At 49.4% G+C, this 17139-nt stretch overlaps 1 protein-coding gene across 1 annotated transcript in view; it reads left to right on the plus strand.

Annotated features, from left to right (window-relative positions):
• The first annotated feature begins 2053 nt into the window (after positions 1-2053).
• LOC124023886 (dedicator of cytokinesis protein 1-like) overlaps positions 2054-17139 on the plus strand; it is a 91857-nt gene continuing 76771 nt past the window's right edge. Inside the window, exons 1-3 of the mRNA XM_046338049.1 lie at positions 2054-2118; positions 6705-6853; positions 16892-16977. Of these exons, the coding sequence (XP_046194005.1) occupies positions 2070-2118; positions 6705-6853; positions 16892-16977 (284 nt within the window). The 5' untranslated portion in view covers positions 2054-2069. The remainder of the gene's footprint in view (positions 2119-6704; positions 6854-16891; positions 16978-17139) is intronic.

Below are 17139 nucleotides of genomic sequence, written 5' to 3' on the forward strand. Positions count from 1 at the left end.
CAGTTAACCATGTTGGACCACTAGTACAGGACAGTTAACCATGTTGGACCACTAGTACAGGACAGTCAACCATGTTAGACCACTAGTACAGGACAGTTAACCATGTTGGACTGGTCACTAGTACAGGACAGTTAACCATGTTGGGCCACTAGTACAGGACAGTTAACCATGTTGGACTGGTCACTAGTACAGGACAGTTAACCATGTTGGACTGGTTACTAGTACAGGACAGTTAACCATGTTGGACGGGTCACTAGTACAGGACAGTTAACCATGTTGGACTGGTCACTAGTACAGGACAGTCAACCATGTTGGACTGGTCACTAGTACAGGACAGTTAACCATGTTGGACTGGTCACTAGTACAGGACAGTTAACCATGTTGGACCACTAGTACAGGACAGTTAACCATGTTGGACTGGTCACTAGTACAGGACAGTTAACCATGTTGGACCACTAGTACAGGACAGTTAACCATGTTGGACTGGTCACTAGTACAGGACAGTTAAACATGTTGGGCCACTAGTACAGGACAGTTAACCATGTTGGACCACTAGTACAGGACAGTTAACCATGTTGGACTGGTCACTAGTACAGGACAGTTAACCATGTTGGACTGGTCACTAGTACAGGACAGTTAACCATGTTGGACTGGTCACTAGTACAGGACAGTTAACCATGTTAGACTGGTCACTAGTACAGGACAGTTAACCATGTTAGGCCACTAGTACAGTACAGTTAACCATGTTGGACTGGTCACTAGTACAGGACAGTTAACCATGTTGGGCTGGTCACTAGTACAGGACAGTTAACCATGTTGGACCACTAGTACAGGACAGTTAACCATGTTAGGCCACTAGTACAGGACAGTTAACCATGTTGGACCACTAGTACAGGACAGTTAACCATGTTGGACCACTAGTACAGGACAGTTAACCATGTTGGACCACTAGTACAGGACAGTTAACCATGTTAGGCCACTAGTACAGGACAGTTAACCATGTTGGACCACTAGTACAGGACAGTTAACCATGTTAGGCCACTAGTACAGGACAGTTAACCATGTTGGACCACTAGTACAGGACAGTTAACCATGTTGGGCCACTAGTACAGGACAGTTAACCATGTTGGACCACTAGTACAGGACAGTTAACCATGTTGGACCACTAGTACAGGACAGTTAACCATGTTAGGCCACTAGTACAGGACAGTTAACCATGTTGGACCACTAGTACAGGACAGTTAACCATGTTGGACCACTAGTACAGGACAGTCAACCATGTTAGACCACTAGTACAGGACAGTTAACCATGTTGGACTGGTCACTAGTACAGGACAGTTAACCATGTTGGGCCACTAGTACAGGACAGTTAACCATGTTGGACTGGTCACTAGTACAGGACAGTTAACCATGTTGGACTGGTCACTAGTACAGGACAGTTAACCATGTTGGACGGGTCACTAGTACAGGACAGTTAACCATGTTGGACTGGTCACTAGTACAGGACAGTTAACCATGTTGGACCACTAGTACAGGACAGTTAACCATGTTGGACTGGTCACTAGTACAGGACAGTTAACCATGTTGGACCACTAGTACAGGACAGGTAACCATGTTGGACTGGTCACTAGTACAGGACAGTTAAACATGTTGGGCCACTAGTACAGGACAGTTAACCATGTTGGACCACTAGTACAGGACAGTTAACCATGTTGGACTGGTCACTAGTACAGGACAGTTAACCATGTTGGACTGGTCACTAGTACAGGACAGTTAACCATGTTGGACTGGTCACTAGTACAGGACAGTTAACCATGTTAGACTGGTCACTAGTACAGGACAGTTAACCATGTTGGACTGGTCACTAGTACAGGACAGTTAACCATGTTGGACTGGTCACTAGTACAGGACAGTTAACCATGTTGGGCTGGTCACTAGTACAGGACAGTTAACCATGTTAGGCCACTAGTACAGGACAGTTAACCATGTTGGACCACTAGTACAGGACAGTTGTTGGCATCCGTGTATGTAAATGCATGTGTGTTTCTGTGTGTTTCAGGTACCAGGACATGAGGAGACAGATCGGCTTTGAGATCAGAGACATGTGGTATAATCTAGGTATGAATCATCTATTTCATGTTCTACATATGTATTCAACTAACGTATGTGACCGCCCGGCTCCATTCGGTGTTTTTTTAAAGTAGCGACTCTGAGCTAGAAAATGGTAGATCAGTAACACTACTGTTGAGGAACAATTGGAAAGTAATTCTGCTTTGGAAGATGATAAACTCGTAACCCCACTTTTGAGAAAATGACCCTTGAATGTTTTGGTACCACTACTGGAGAGCTCTTCTTTCACATGCGAGGCCATTTGCTAAACAGAGTGAGTACCGGCAGTTTAGTAAACAACTAAATATTTCAAGGCTAAAGGCTGGTTTATACTACGTATATCAACATGTCTTTAGACAGTTGTGGCAGTGGCATCATGAACATTAAACTTGTCTTTAACGTTATGAAAAAGTATAAACACAAAAACGATGACATCAGCAGCCCGGTGGTCCAGAATAACATAACAGGTGTATTTTAATACCAATAAACACGTTTAAAACTTGATTTATTAAATGTCAATCTAGCAAACCAGGCAACTAAAAAGCAACTTTCTAAACCATTTCCTGTTCGGTATCTCGCGCGCTATCTAGCTAGCTAACGTTAAGTTAGCTGTATAAACGTTAAGTTAGCTGGCTATTTAACGTTACGTTAGCTGGCTATCCAGTTGAAATAATGACCGTATCATATAGCTTTTTTTTACATTGGATAAAAGTAGAGCCTCTCAGAGCCACAAAATTGTATATCATACCCTGCATTTGAGGAAAAAAATGGGAAACTATTTTTCATTTCAAAGTTGATTAACTTGTAAACTCACTTTTTAAGAAAATTGCCTTTGTATGTTTTGGTATCTAGTGAAGAGCTCCTCTTTGTCTACACCCATTCAGCATCGTTCACACCCTCTTAAGCTTTAGCCCCACCCATCTCCTTTCGATCTCGGAGAGCACACTCAACGGGTGTTGTACACACGTCATGTAACGTTAGCTAACGAGCTGGTCGGATCCTGGGTTACCAGGTTGTTAGTGAAAACAGGAAGGACTAAGGATAGAGAATAGAGGGTCGGATCCTGGGTTACCAGGCTGTTAGTGAAAACAGGAAGGACTAAGGATAGAGAATAGAGGGTTGATCCTGGGTTACCAGGTTGTTAGTGAAAACAGGAAGGACTAAGGATAGAGAATAGAGGGTTGATCCTGGGTTACCAGGTTGTTAGTGAAAACAGGAAGGACTAAGGATAGAGAATAGAGGGTTGATCCTGGGTTACCAGGTTGTTAGTGAAAACAGAAAGGACTAAGGATAGAGAATAGAGGGTTGATCCTGGGTTACCAGGTTGTTAGTGAAAACTGGAAGGACTAAGGATAGAGAATAGATGGTCGGATCCTGGGTTACCAGGTTGTTTGTGAAAACAGGAAGGACTAAGGATAGAGAATAGAGGGTTGATCCTGGGTTACCAGGTTGTTAGTGAAAACAGGAAAGACTAAGAATAGAGAATAGAGGGTTGATCCTGGGTTACCAGGTTGTTAGTGAAAACAGGAAGGACTAAGGATAGAGAATAGAGGGTCGGATCCTGGGTTACCAGGTTGTTAGTGAAAACAGGAAGGACTAAGGATAGAGAATAGAGGGTTGATCCTGGGTTACCAGGTTGTTAGTGAAAACAGGAAGGACTAAGGATAGAGAATAGAGGGTTGATCCTGGGTTACCAGGTTGTTAGTGAAAACAGGAAGGACTAAGGATAGAGAATAGAGGGTTGATCCTGGGTTACCAGGTTGTTAGTGAAAACAGAAAGGACTAAGGATAGAGAATAGAGGGTTGATCCTGGGTTACCAGGTTGTTAGTGAAAACAGGAAGGACTAAGGATAGAGAATAGAGGGTTGATCCTGGGTTACCAGGTTGTTAGTGAAAACAGGAAGGACTAAGGATAGAGAATAGAGGGTTGATCCTGGGTTACCAGGTTGTTAGTGAAAACAGAAAGGACTAAGGATAGAGAATAGAGGGTTGATCCTGGGTTACCAGGTTGTTAGTGAAAACAGAAAGGACTAAGGATAGAGAATAGAGGGTTGATCCTGGGTTACCAGGTTGTTAGTGAAAACAGAAAGGACTAAGGATAGAGAATAGAGGGTTGATCCTGGGTTACCAGGTTGTTAGTGAAAACAGGAAGGACTAAGGATAGAGAATAGAGGGTTGATCCTGGGTTACCAGGTTGTTAGTGAAAACAGGAAGGACTAAGGATAGAGAATAGATGGTCGGAGCCTGGGTTAATTGGCTTCATGTTGTTGTTGTGGGAAGCAGAACTACAGCAGAGACATCACAAAGGAGACAGAGAATGACAAGGTGTTAGTTTGAATAGGCCTGTTCTGTTCCTTCAAATAGGTAATCAGTTTCTGCTTTTCTATTTCTCTCATGCTCTCTCTCTTTCTTAATTACAACTCTTACCATGATGTCATATTGATTCCCACACCTGTGTTTTCATAATGCAAGTAATTCTGGTTTTGGACCTGAGGCTTTTCTCAGGAAATTCACCTCTCATCTTCTGAATGTCAATCAAAACCCTGATGAACATTGAAAAGACACTGGAGGAACGACAAATACATGTTTATGCCCTTGGGGGGCCCCTCTAGTAGTTTCCTCCTGTGGTTTACACCAACATACTGTACCATCTCACCAGATACATGTTTATGCCCTTGGGGGGCCCCTCTAGTAGTTTCCTCCTGTGGTTTACACCAACATACTGTACCATCTCACCAGATACATGTTTATGCCCTTGGGGGGCCCCTCTAGTAGTTTCCTCCTGTGGTTTACACCAACATACTGTACCATCTCAACAGATACATGTTTATGCCCTTGGGGGGCCCCTCTAGTAGTTTCCTCCTGTGGTTTACACCAACATATTGTACCATCTCACCAGATACATGTTTATGCCCTTGGGGGCCCTCTAGTAGTTTCCTCCTGTGGTTTACACCAACATACTGTACCATCTCACCAGATACATGTTTATGCCCTTGGGGGGCCCCTCTAGTAGTTTCCTCCTGTGGTTTACACCAAGACAATTTAACAGAGGACCATGCTTTGTATTCCTGCTCTATCTATGGCCTGGTCCCCTTTAAAGGTACCCTCATCTGTTGACCGTTTGTTCATTATTCCCTCATCTGTGTATTCATCCACAGGTTATATATCATTATATAATATATGTCATTTAGCAGACTCTTTTATCCAAGGTGCGTAATTATTTTGTTGAATGTATGTGTGGGTGTTCCACCCATTATCATGGCCTTGTAAGCCCCGTGCTCTACCATTTGTGGTTAACTTTATTTAACTCGGCACGTCAGTTAAGAACAAATTATTATTTTCAATGACGGCCTAGGAACAGTTGGGTTAACTGCCTTGTTCAAGGGCAGAACGACAGATTTGTACCTTGTCAGCTCGGGGATTCGATCCAGCAACCTTTTGGTTACTGGCCCAACGCTCTAACCCTTTGAATTGTACTTTGTCAGCTCGGGATTCGATCCAGCAACCTTTAGGTTACTGGCCCAACGCTCTAGCCCCTTGATTTGTACTTTGTCAGCTCGGGATTCAATCCAGCAACCTTTAGGTTACTGGCCCAACGCTCTAACCCCTTGATTTGTACTTTGTCAGCTCGGGGATTCAATCTAGCAACCTTTAGGTTACTGGCCCAACGCTCTAACCCCTTGATTTGTACTTTGTCAGCTCGGGGGATTCGATCCAGCAACCTTTAGGTTACTGGCCCGACGCTCTAGCCCCTTGATTTGTACTTTGTCAGCTCGGGATTCAATCCAGCAACCTTTAGGTTACTGGCCCAACGCTCTAACCCCTTGATTTGTACTTTGTCAGCTCGGGGATTCAATCCAGCAACCTTTAGGTTACTGGCCCAACGCTCTAACCCCTTGATTTGTACTTTGTCAGCTCGGGATTCAATCCAGCAACCTTTAGGTTACTGGCCCAACGCTCTAACCCCTTGATTTGTACTTTGTCAGCTCGGGGATTCAATCCAGCAACCTTTAGGTTACTGGCCCAACGCTCTAACCCTTGATTTGTACTTTGTCAGCTCGGGATTCAATCCAGCAACCTTTAGGTTACTGGCCCGACGCTCTAGCCCCTTGATTTGTACTTTGTCAGCTCGGGGATTCAATCCAGCAACCTTTAGGTTACTGGCCCAACGCTCTAACCCCTTGATTTGTACTTTGTCAGCTCGGGGATTCAATCCAGCAACCTTTAGGTTACTGGCCCAACGCTCTAACCCCTTGATTTGTACTTTGTCAGCTCGGGGGATTCGATCCAGCAACCTTTAGGTTACTGGCCCGACGCTCTAGCCCCTTGATTTGTACTTTGTCAGCTCGGGGATTCAATCTAGCAACCTTTAGGTTACTGGCCCAACGCTCTAACCCCTTGATTTGTACTTTGTCAGCTCGGGGATTCGATCCAGCAACCTTTAGGTTACTGGCCCAACGCTCTAACCCCTTGATTTGTACTTTGTCAGCTCGGGGGATTCGATCCAGCAACCTTTAGGTTACTGGCCCAACGCTCTAACCACCTGCCTCGTCTGCAGGGGCTCAGATATTTGATGAAGTTTTATCTCTCCCCAGGTCCACACAAGATCAAGTTCATCCCAGAGATGGTGGGTCCCATCCTAGAGATGACTCTGGTCCCAGAGATAGAGCTGAGGAAAGCTACCATCCCCATCTTCTTTGACATGATGCAGTGTGAATTCCACTTCACATGCAGCTTCCAAAGGGTCTGTATCAGTCAATCGGTCTGTCCATCAATCAGCCAGTCAGTCTGTCCATCAATCAGCCAGTCAGTCTGTCCATCAATCAGCCAGTCAATCAGCCAGTCAGTCTGTCCATCAATCAGCTAGTCCGTCCATCAATCAGCTAGTCCATCAATCAGCCAGTCAATCAGTCAGTCAGTCTGTCCATCAATCAGCTAGTCCATCAATCAGCCTGTCAATCAGTCAGTCAGTCAGTATATTAATCAATCAGTCAGTCAGTCAGTATATTAATCAGTCAGATCTACCAATCAATCAGATGTATTGATAAAGCCCTTTTTACATCAGAAGTTTCTTCAAGAATGTTTAACAATAACCCCACGTTGACCCCAAAGAGCTGGAGCACAGAGGTCAAGGATGGGTGGTAACATCCTCTAAAACCTCACCCTCCCAGGAGACTAACGCAATGTTGCTAAATGTTTCCAGCTCTGAATTGACTCATAGTGTAGCGTTGTCAAGCCCATGTACTGCCCTCGCTACGACCAGGTCACATGTCTTCCATGTACTGCCCTCATTACGACCAGGTCACATGTCTTCCATGTACTGCCCTCATTACGACCAGGTCACATGTCTTCCATGTACTGCCCTTGTTACGACCAGGTGACATGTCTTCCAGGTACTGCCCTTATTACGACCAGGTCACATGTCTTCTAGGTACTGCCCTTATTACGACCAGGTCACATGTCTTCTAGGTACTGCCCTTATTACGACCAGGTCACATGTCTTCTAGGTACTGCCCTTATTACGACCAGGTCACATGTCTTCCATGTACTGCCCTTATTACGACCAGGTCACATGTCTTCTAGGTACTGCCCTTATTACGACCAGGTCACATGTCTTCTAGGTACTGCCCTCATTACGACCAGGTCACATGTCTTCCATGTACTGCCCTCGTTACGACCAGGTCACATGTCTTCCATGTACTGCCCTCGTTACGACCAGGTCACATGTCTTCCATGTACTGCCCTCGTTACGACCAGGTCACATGTCTTCCATGTACTGCCCTTGTTACGACCATGTCACATGTCTTCCATGTACTGCCCTCGTTACGACCAGGTCACATGTCTTCCATGTACTGCCCTTGTTACGACCAGGTCACATGTCTTCCATGTACTGCCCTTGTTACGACCAGGTCACATGTCTTCCATGTACTGCCCTCGTTACGACCAGGTCACATGTCTTCCATGTACTGCCCTCGTTACGACCAGGTCACATGTCTTCCATGTACTGCCCTCGTTACGACCAGGTCACATGTCTTCCATGTACTGCCCTCGTTACGACCAGGTCACATGTCTTCCATGTACTGCCCTTATTACGACCAGGTCACATGTCTTCCATGTACTGCCCTTATTACAACCAGGTCACATGTCTTCCATGTACTGCCCTTATTACTACCAGGTCACATGTCTTCCATGTACTGCCCTCGTTACGACCAGGTCACATGTCTTCAATGTACTGCCCTCGTTACGACCAGGTCACATGTCTTCCATGTACTGCCCTCGTTACGACCAGGTCACATGTCTTCCATGTACTGCCCTTATTACGACCAGGTCACATGTCTTCCATGTACTGCCCTTATTACGACCAGGTCACATGTCTTCCATGTACTGCCCTTATTACGACCAGGTCACATGTCTTCCATGTACTGCCCTCATTACGACCAGGTCACATGTCTTCTAGGTACTGCCCTCATTACGACCAGGTCACATGTCTTCCATGTACTGCCCTTATTACGACCAGGTCACATGTCTTCCATGTACTGCCCTCATTACGACCAGGTCACATGTCTTCTAGGTACTGCCCTCGTTACGACCAGGTCACATGTCTTCCATGTACTGCCCTTGTTACGACCAGGTCACATGTCTTCTAGGTACTGCCCTTGTTACGACCAGGTCACATGTCTTCCATGTACTGCCCTCGTTACGACCAGGTCACATGTCTTCCAGGTACTGCCCTTGTTACGACCAGGTCACATGTCTTCTAGGTACTGCCCTTATTACGACCAGGTCACATGTCTTCCATGTACTGCCCTCGTTACGACCAGGTCACATGTCTTCTAGGTACTGCCCTTATTACGACCAGGTCACATGTCTTCCATGTACTGCCCTCATTACGACCAGGTCACATGTCTTCTAGGTACTGCCCTCGTTACGACCAGGTCACATGTCTTCCATGTACTGCCCTTATTACGACCAGGTCACATGTCTTCTAGGTACTGCCCTTGTTACGACCAGGTCACATGTCTTCCATGTACTGCCCTCGTTACGACCAGGTCACATGTCTTCCAGGTACTGCCCTTGTTACGACCAGGTCACATGTCTTCTAGGTACTGCCCTTATTACGACCAGGTCACATGTCTTCCATGTACTGCCCTCGTTACGACCAGGTCACATGTCTTCTAGGTACTGCCCTTATTACGACCAGGTCACATGTCTTCTAGGTACTGCCCTTATTACGACCAGGTCACATGTCTTCTAGGTACTGCCCTTATTACGACCAGGTCACATGTCTTCTAGGTACTGCCCTTATTACGACCAGGTCACATGTCTTCTAGGTACTGCCCTTATTACGACCAGGTCACATGTCTTCTAGGTACTGCCCTTATTACGACCAGGTCACATGTCTTCCATGTACTGCCCTTATTACGACCAGGTCACATGTCTTCCATGTACTGCCCTTATTACGACCAGGTCACATGTCTTCCATGTACTGCCCTTATTACGACCAGGTCACATGTCTTCCATGTACTGCCCTCGTTACGACCAGGTCACATGTCTTCAATGTACTGCCCTCGTTACGACCAGGTCACATGTCTTCCATGTACTGCCCTCGTTACGACCAGGTCACATGTCTTCCATGTACTGCCCTTATTACGACCAGGTCACATGTCTTCCATGTACTGCCCTTATTACGACCAGGTCACATGTCTTCCATGTACTGCCCTCATTACGACCAGGTCACATGTCTTCTAGGTACTGCCCTTATTACGACCAGGTCACATGTCTTCCATGTACTGCCCTTATTACGACCAGGTCACGTCTTCCATGTACTGCCCTCATTACGACCAGGTCACATGTCTTCTAGGTACTGCCCTCGTTACGACCAGGTCACATGTCTTCCATGTACTGCCCTTATTACGACCAGGTCACATGTCTTCTAGGTACTGCCCTTGTTACGACCAGGTCACATGTCTTCCATGTACTGCCCTCGTTACGACCAGGTCACATGTCTTCCAGGTACTGCCCTTGTTACGACCAGGTCACATGTCTTCTAGGTACTGCCCTCATTACGACCAGGTCACATGTCTTCCATGTACTGCCCTCATTACGACCAGGTCACATGTCTTCCATGTACTGCCCTCGTTACGACCAGGTCACATGTCTTCCATGTACTGCCCTCATTACGACCAGGTCACATGTCTTCCATGTACTGCCCTCATTACGACCAGGTCACATGTCTTCCATGTACTGCCCTCATTACGACCAGGTCACATGTCACGCCGTCTTCCAAAGTTCACCCCCCTCTTTGCCTTACTGATATCCCATTGGTCACATGTGGACCAATCAAAGCCCCCTCTTTGCCTTACTGATATCCCATTGGTCACATGTGTACCAATCAAACCCCCCCCCCCCCCCCCCCTCTTTGCCTCACTGATATCCCATTGGTCACATGTGGACCAATCAAACCGCCCTCTTTGCCTTACTGATATCCCATTGGTCACATGTGGACCAATCAAACCGCCCTCTTTGCCTTACTGATATCCCATTGGTCACATGTGGACCAATCAAACCGCCCTCTTTGCCTTACTGATATCCCATTGGTCACATGTGTACCAATCAAAGCCCCCTCTTTGCCTTACTGATATCCCATTGGTCACATGTGTACCAATCAAACCCCCCTCTTTGCCTTACTGATATCCCATTGGTCACATGTGTACCAATGGGATATCACATTGTTTCGTTGGTATTACATTCCCAGTCTAACCCAGTCTCCTGCAGAACTCTCCCAGAACCTCCCAGTCAGTCTCCCAGATCCTCCCAGTCAGTCTCCCATATCCTCACAGTCAGTCTCCCATATCCTCTCAGTCTGTCTCCCAGATCCTCCCAGTCAGTCTCCCAGATCCTCTCAGTCAGTCTCCCAGATCCTCCCAGTCAGTCTCCCAGATCCTCCCAGTCAGTCTCCCAGTCTGTCTCCCAGAACCTCCCAGTCAGTCTCCCAGATCCTCCCAGTCTGTCTCCCAGATCCTCCCAGTCTGTCTCCCAGATCCTCCCAGTCTGTCTCCCAGTCAGTCTCCCAGTCTGTCTCCCAGATCCTCCCAGTCAGTCTCCCAGTCAGTCTCCCAGATCCTCCCAGTCTGTCTCCCAGATCCTCCCAGTCTGTCTCCCAGATCCTCCCAGTCTGTCTCCCAGATCCTCCCAGTCTGTCTCCCAGAACCTCCCAGTCTGTCTCCCAGTCAGTCTCCCAGTCTGTCTCCCAGATCCTCCCAGTCAGTCTCCCAGTAAGTCTCCCAGATCCTCCCAGTCAGTCTCCCAGATCCTCCCAGGCTGTCTCCCAGATCCTCCCAGTCAGTCTCCCAGTCTGTCTCCCAGATCCTCCCAGTCAGTCTCCCAGATCCTCCCAGTCAGTCTCCCAGTCAGACTCACAGATCCTCCCAGTCAGTTTCCCTATCCTCTCCCTATAGGCCCTGGTCTAAAGTAGTGCACTACTACCCTATAAACCCTGGTCTAAAGTAGTGCACTATAAAGGGATTAGGGAGCCAGTTGGGACAGTCAGTCTGTTAGAGTTGGGAGTGAAGGGGAGGCCTGGTAATTCAGTTAGTGTCAGTCAGGACTCGACTCTTTGGGAACGACTACATCCTCTTATGTCCCCTCTACACTCAAATAGGATCAATTTCCCTTCATGCATCCCAAATGGCACCCTATTCCCTATATAGTGCACTACTTCTGACCAGGCCCTATATGGAATAGTGCACTATTTTTGATCAGGACCTGTAGTGCACTATATAGGGAATAGGGAGCCATTTGGGCCGTTTACAAATAGATTTCTAGACTGCAGTGTAAAACTTAGCAGAGAGAGAGAGTTGCCTCTCTTCCTCCAGAGCGATCCGTATCTCTTCCTCCAGAGCGATCCGTATCTCTTCCTCCAGAGCGATCCGTATCTCTTCCTCCAGAGCGATCCGTATCTCTTCCTCCAGAGCGATCCGTATCTCTTCCTCCAAGAGCGGTCCGTATCTCGTCCTCCAAGAGCGATCCGTATCTCTTCCTCCAGAGCGATCCGTCTCTCTTCCTCCAGAGCGAGCCGTCTCTCTTCCTCCAGAGCGAGCCGTCTCTCTTCCTCCAGAGCGAGCCGTCTCTCTTCCTCCAGAGCGAGCCGTCTCTCTTCCTCCAGAGCGAGCCGTCTCTCTTCCTCCAGAGCGATCCGTCTCTCTTCCTCCAGAGCGATCCGTCTCTCTTCCTCCAGAGCGATCCGTCTCTCTTCCTCCAGAGCGATCCGTCTCTCTTCCTCCAGAGCGATCCGTCTCTCTTCCTCCAGAGCGATCCGTCTCTCTTCCTCCAGAGCGATCCGTCTCTCTTCCTCCAGAGCGATCCGTCTCTCTTCCTCCAGAGCGATGTGTCTCTCTTCCTCCAGAGCGATGTGTCTCTCCTCCAGAGCGATCCGTCTCTCTTCCTCCAGAGCGATCCGTCTCTCTTCCTCCAGAGCGATCCGTCTCTCTTCCTCCAGAGCGATCCGTCTCTCTTCCCCCAGAGCGATCCGTCTCTCTTCCTCCAGAGCGATGTGTCTCTATTCCTCCAGAGCGATGTGTCTCTATTCATCCAGAGCGATGTGTCTCTCTTCCTCCAGAGCGAGCCGTCTCTATTCCTCCAGAGCGATCCTTCTCTCTTCCTCCAGAGCGATGTGTCTCTCTTCCTCCAGAGCGATGTGTCTCTCTTCCTCCAGAGCGAGCCGTCTGTCTTCCTCCAGAGCGATCCGTCTCTCTTCCTCCAGAGCGAGCCGTCTGTCTTCCTCCAGAGCGATCCGTCTGTCTTCCTCCAGAGCGATCCGTCTCTCTTCCTCCAGAGCGAGCCGTCTGTCTTCCTCCAGAGCGATCCGTCTCTCTTCCTCCAGAGCGAGCCGTCTGTCTTCCTCCAGAGCGATCCGTCTCTCTTCCTCCAGAGCGAGCCGTCTGTCTTCCTCCAGAGCGATGTCTGTCTTCCTCCAGAGCGATCCGTCTCTCTTCCTCCAGAGCGAGCCGTCTGTCTTCCTCCAGAGCGATCCGTCTCTCTTCCTCCAGAGCGAGCCGTCTGTCTTCCTCCAGAGCGATGTCTGTCTTCCTCCAGAGCGATCCGTCTCTCCTGACTGACACAACAGCAGCAGCACACAAGCAGGCAGTTCACGTAGGAGCTAACGTCCCACTATAAGTGGATGTGCCCGCTCACCTTCCTTCTGTCGTCTTTCTGGGAAGAAGGGAGTAAAAGAGAGAGAGAGAATATTAGAGGATGTGTCTTCCTGTCATGGTCTTACTCCTCATGCTCCCTGCTCAGCCATAGCCAATCACAGGCAGATAAAGAGAAGTTACTGAGAGTCATCAGACTGATAATGAAGTGATTTAATATGAGCTCACAGTCCACCAGGCTGAAAGAGAGGTGATTAAACCGAGAGGAGAGGTCCTCTCAACCAACAGAGAGAGAGAGAAGAGACAGGGGGTGGAGAGAGAGAGGAGAGGGGGAGAGACAGGGGGGTGGAGAGAGAGAGAAGAGAGGGGGAGAGACGGGGGGGGTGGAGATAGAGAGAAGAGGGGGAGGAGAGAGAGGGTATAGAGAGGGGGAAGGAGTGAGAGAGAGAAGAGGGGGAGGAGAGAGAGGGTATAGAGAGGGGGAAGGAGTGAGAGAGAGAAGAGGGGGAGGAGAGAGAGGGTATAGAGAGGGGGAAGGAGTGAGAGGGTATAGAGAGGGGGAAGGAGAGAGAGGGTATAGAGAGGGGGAAGGAGAGAGAGAGAGAAGAGGGGGAGGAGAGAGAGGGTATAGAGAGGGGGAAGGAGAGAGAGGGTATAGAGAGGGGGAAGGAGTGAGAGGGTATAGAGAGGGGGAAGGAGAGAGAGGGTATAGAGAGGGGGAAGGAGTGAGAGGGTATAGAGAGGGGGAAGGAGAGAGAGGGTATAGAGAGGGGGAAGGAGAGAGGGTATAGAGAGGGGGAAGGAGAGAGAGGGTATAGAGTGGGGGAATGAGAGAGAGAGAGAAGAGGGGGAAGGAGAGAGAGGGTATAGAGAGGGGGAAGGAGAGAGAGGGTATAGAGAGGGGGAAGGAGAGAAAGAGAGAAGAGGGGAGGGAGAGAGAGGGTATAGAGAGGGGGAAGGAGAGAGAGGGTATAGAGAGGGGGAAGGAGAGAGAGAGAGAAGAGGGGGAGGAGAGAGAGGGTATAGAGAGGGGGAAGGAGAGAGAGGGTATAGAGAGGGGGAAGGAGAGAGAGAGAGAAGAGGGGGAAGGATAGAGAGGGTATAGAGAGGGGGAAGGAGAGAGAGGGTATAGAGAGGGGGAATGAGAGAGAGGGTATAGAGAGGGGGAATGAGAGAGAGAGAGAAGAGGGGGAGGAGAGAGAGGGTATAGAGAGGGGGAAGGAGAGAGAGGGTATAGAGAGGGGGAAGGAGTGAGAGGGTATAGAGAGGGGGAAGGAGAGAGAGGGTATAGAGAGTGGGAAGGAGAGAGAGGGGGAAGGGAGAGAGGGTATAGAGAGGGGGAAGGAGTGAGAGGGTATAGAGAGGGGGAAGGAGAGAGAGGGTATAGAGAGGGGGAAGGAGAGAGAGAGAGAAGAGGGGAGGAGAGAGAGGGTATAGAGAGGGGGAAGGAGAGAGAGGGGGTATAGAGAGGGGGAAGGAGTGAGAGGGTATAGAGAGGGGGAAGGGAGAGAGAGGGTATAGAGAGGGGGAAGGAGAGAGAGGGTATAGAGAGGGGGAAGGAGTGAGAGGGTATAGAGAGGGGGAAGGAGTGAGAGGGTATAGAGAGGGGGAAGGAGAGAGAGGGTATAGAGAGGGGGAAGGAGAGAGAGAGAGAAGAGGGGGAGGAGAGAGAGGGTATAGAGAGGGGGAAGGAGAGAGAGAGAGAAGAGGGGGAGGAGAGAGAGGGTATAGAGAGGGGGAAGGAGTGAGAGGGTATAGAGAGGGGGAAGGAGAGAGAGGGTATAGAGAGGGGGAAGGAGAGAGAGAGAGAAGAGGGGAGGAGAGAGAGGGTATAGAGAGGGGGAAGGAGAGAGAGGGTATAGAGAGGGGAAGGAGTGAGAGGGTATAGAGAGGGGGAAGGAGAGAGAGGGTATAGAGAGGGGGAAGGAGAGAGAGAGAGAAGAGGGGGAGGAGAGAGAGGGTATAGAGAGGGGGAAGGAGAGAGAGGGTATAGAGAGGGGGAAGGAGTGAGAGGGTATAGAGAGGGGGAAGGAGAGAGAGGGTATAGAGAGTGGGAAGGAGAGAGAGGGGGAAGGAGAGAGAGGGTATAGAGAGGGGGAAGGAGTGAGAGGGTATAGAGAGGGGGAAGGAGAGAGAGGGTATAGAGAGGGGGAAGGAGAGAGAGAGAGAAGAGGGGAGGAGAGAGAGGGTATAGAGAGGGGGAAGGAGAGAGAGGGTATAGAGAGGGGGAAGGAGTGAGAGGGTATAGAGAGGGGGAAGGAGAGAGAGGGTATAGAGAGGGGGAAGGAGAGAGAGGGTATAGAGAGGGGGAAGGAGTGAGAGGGTATAGAGAGGGGGAAGGAGTGAGAGGGTATAGAGAGGGGGAAGGAGAGAGAGGGTATAGAGAGGGGGAAGGAGAGAGAGAGAGAAGAGGGGAGGAGAGAGAGGGTATAGAGAGGGGGAAGGAGAGAGAGGGTATAGAGAGGGGGAAGGAGTGAGAGGGTATAGAGAGGGGGAAGGAGAGAGAGGGTATAGAGAGGGGAAGGAGAGAGAGAGAGAAGAGGGGGAGAGAGAGGGTATAGAGAGGGGGAAGGAGAGAGAGGGTATAGAGAGGGGGAAGGAGTGAGAGGGTATAGAGAGGGGGAAGGAGAGAGAGGGTATAGAGAGGGGGAAGGAGAGAGAGAGAAGAGAGGGGAGGAGAGAGAGGGTATAGAGAGGGGGAAGGAGAGAGAGGGTATAGAGAGGGGGAAGGAGAGAGAGAGAAGAGAGGGGGAGGAGAGGGGGGTATAGAGAGGGGGAAGGAGAGAGAGGGAAGGAGAGAGAGAGAAGAGAGGGGAGGAGAGAGAGGGTATAGAGAGGGGGAAGGAGAGAGAGGGTATAGAGAGGGGGAAGGATAGAGAGGGGGAAGGAGAGAGAGGGTATAGAGAGGGGGAAGGATAGAGAGGGGGAAGGAGAGAGAGGGTATAGAGAGGGGGAAGGAGAGAGAGAGAAGAGAGGGGGAGAGAGAGAGAGTATAGAGAGGGGGAAGGAGAGAGAGGGAAGGAGAGAGAGAGAAGAGAGGGGAGGAGAGAGAGGGTATAGAGAGGGGAAGGATAGAGAGGGGGAAGGAGAGAGGGTATAGAGAGGGGGAAGGAGAGAGAGAGAAGAGAGGGGGAGAGAGAGAGAGTATAGAGAGGGGGAAGGAGAGAGAGGGTATAGAGGGGAAGGAGAGAGAGGGTATAGAGAGGGGAAGGAGAGAGAGAGAAGAGAGGGGAGGAGAGAGAGAGTATAGAGAGGGGGAAGGAGAGAGAGGGAAGGAGAGAGAGAGAGAGAGAGGGGGAGGAGAGAGAGGGTATAGAGAGGGGGAAGGAGAGAGAGGGTATAGAGAGGGGGAAGGAGTGAGAGGGTATAGAGAGTGGGAAGGAGAGAGAGGGGGAAGGAGAGAGAGGGTATAGAGAGGGGGAAGGAGAGAGAGGGTATAGAGAGGGGGAAGGAGTGAGAGGGTATAGAGTGGGGGAAGGAGAGAGAGGGTATAGAGAGGGGGAGGAGAGAGAGGGTATAGAGAGAGGGTGGGAAAGAGAGAGCGAGGGAGGCAGAAAGAGGGAGACATGATAGAGACTAATGAATAGAAAAATGAGCTGTGCTGATTATGAACGGCTGCTTTCTAATTGCAGTTTGAGAATGAGATCATCACCAAACTGGATCACGAGGTGGAGGGGGGCAGAGGAGACGAGCAGTACAAAGTCCTCTTCCACAAGATGTGAGTGATGCTGTCTGTCTGTCTGTCTGTCTGTCTGTCTGTCGGTGTCTGTCTGTCTGCCTGGTCTGTCGGTGTCTGTCTGCCTGGTCTGTCGGTGTCTGTCTGCCTGGTCTGGTCTGTCTGTCTGTCTGTCTGTCTGTCTGTCTGTCTGCCTGGTCTGTC

The sequence above is a fragment of the Oncorhynchus gorbuscha genome, unplaced genomic scaffold (assembly GCF_021184085.1).
Source record: "Oncorhynchus gorbuscha isolate QuinsamMale2020 ecotype Even-year unplaced genomic scaffold, OgorEven_v1.0 Un_scaffold_1703, whole genome shotgun sequence".
NCBI classification, from domain to species: Eukaryota; Metazoa; Chordata; class Actinopteri; order Salmoniformes; family Salmonidae; genus Oncorhynchus; species Oncorhynchus gorbuscha.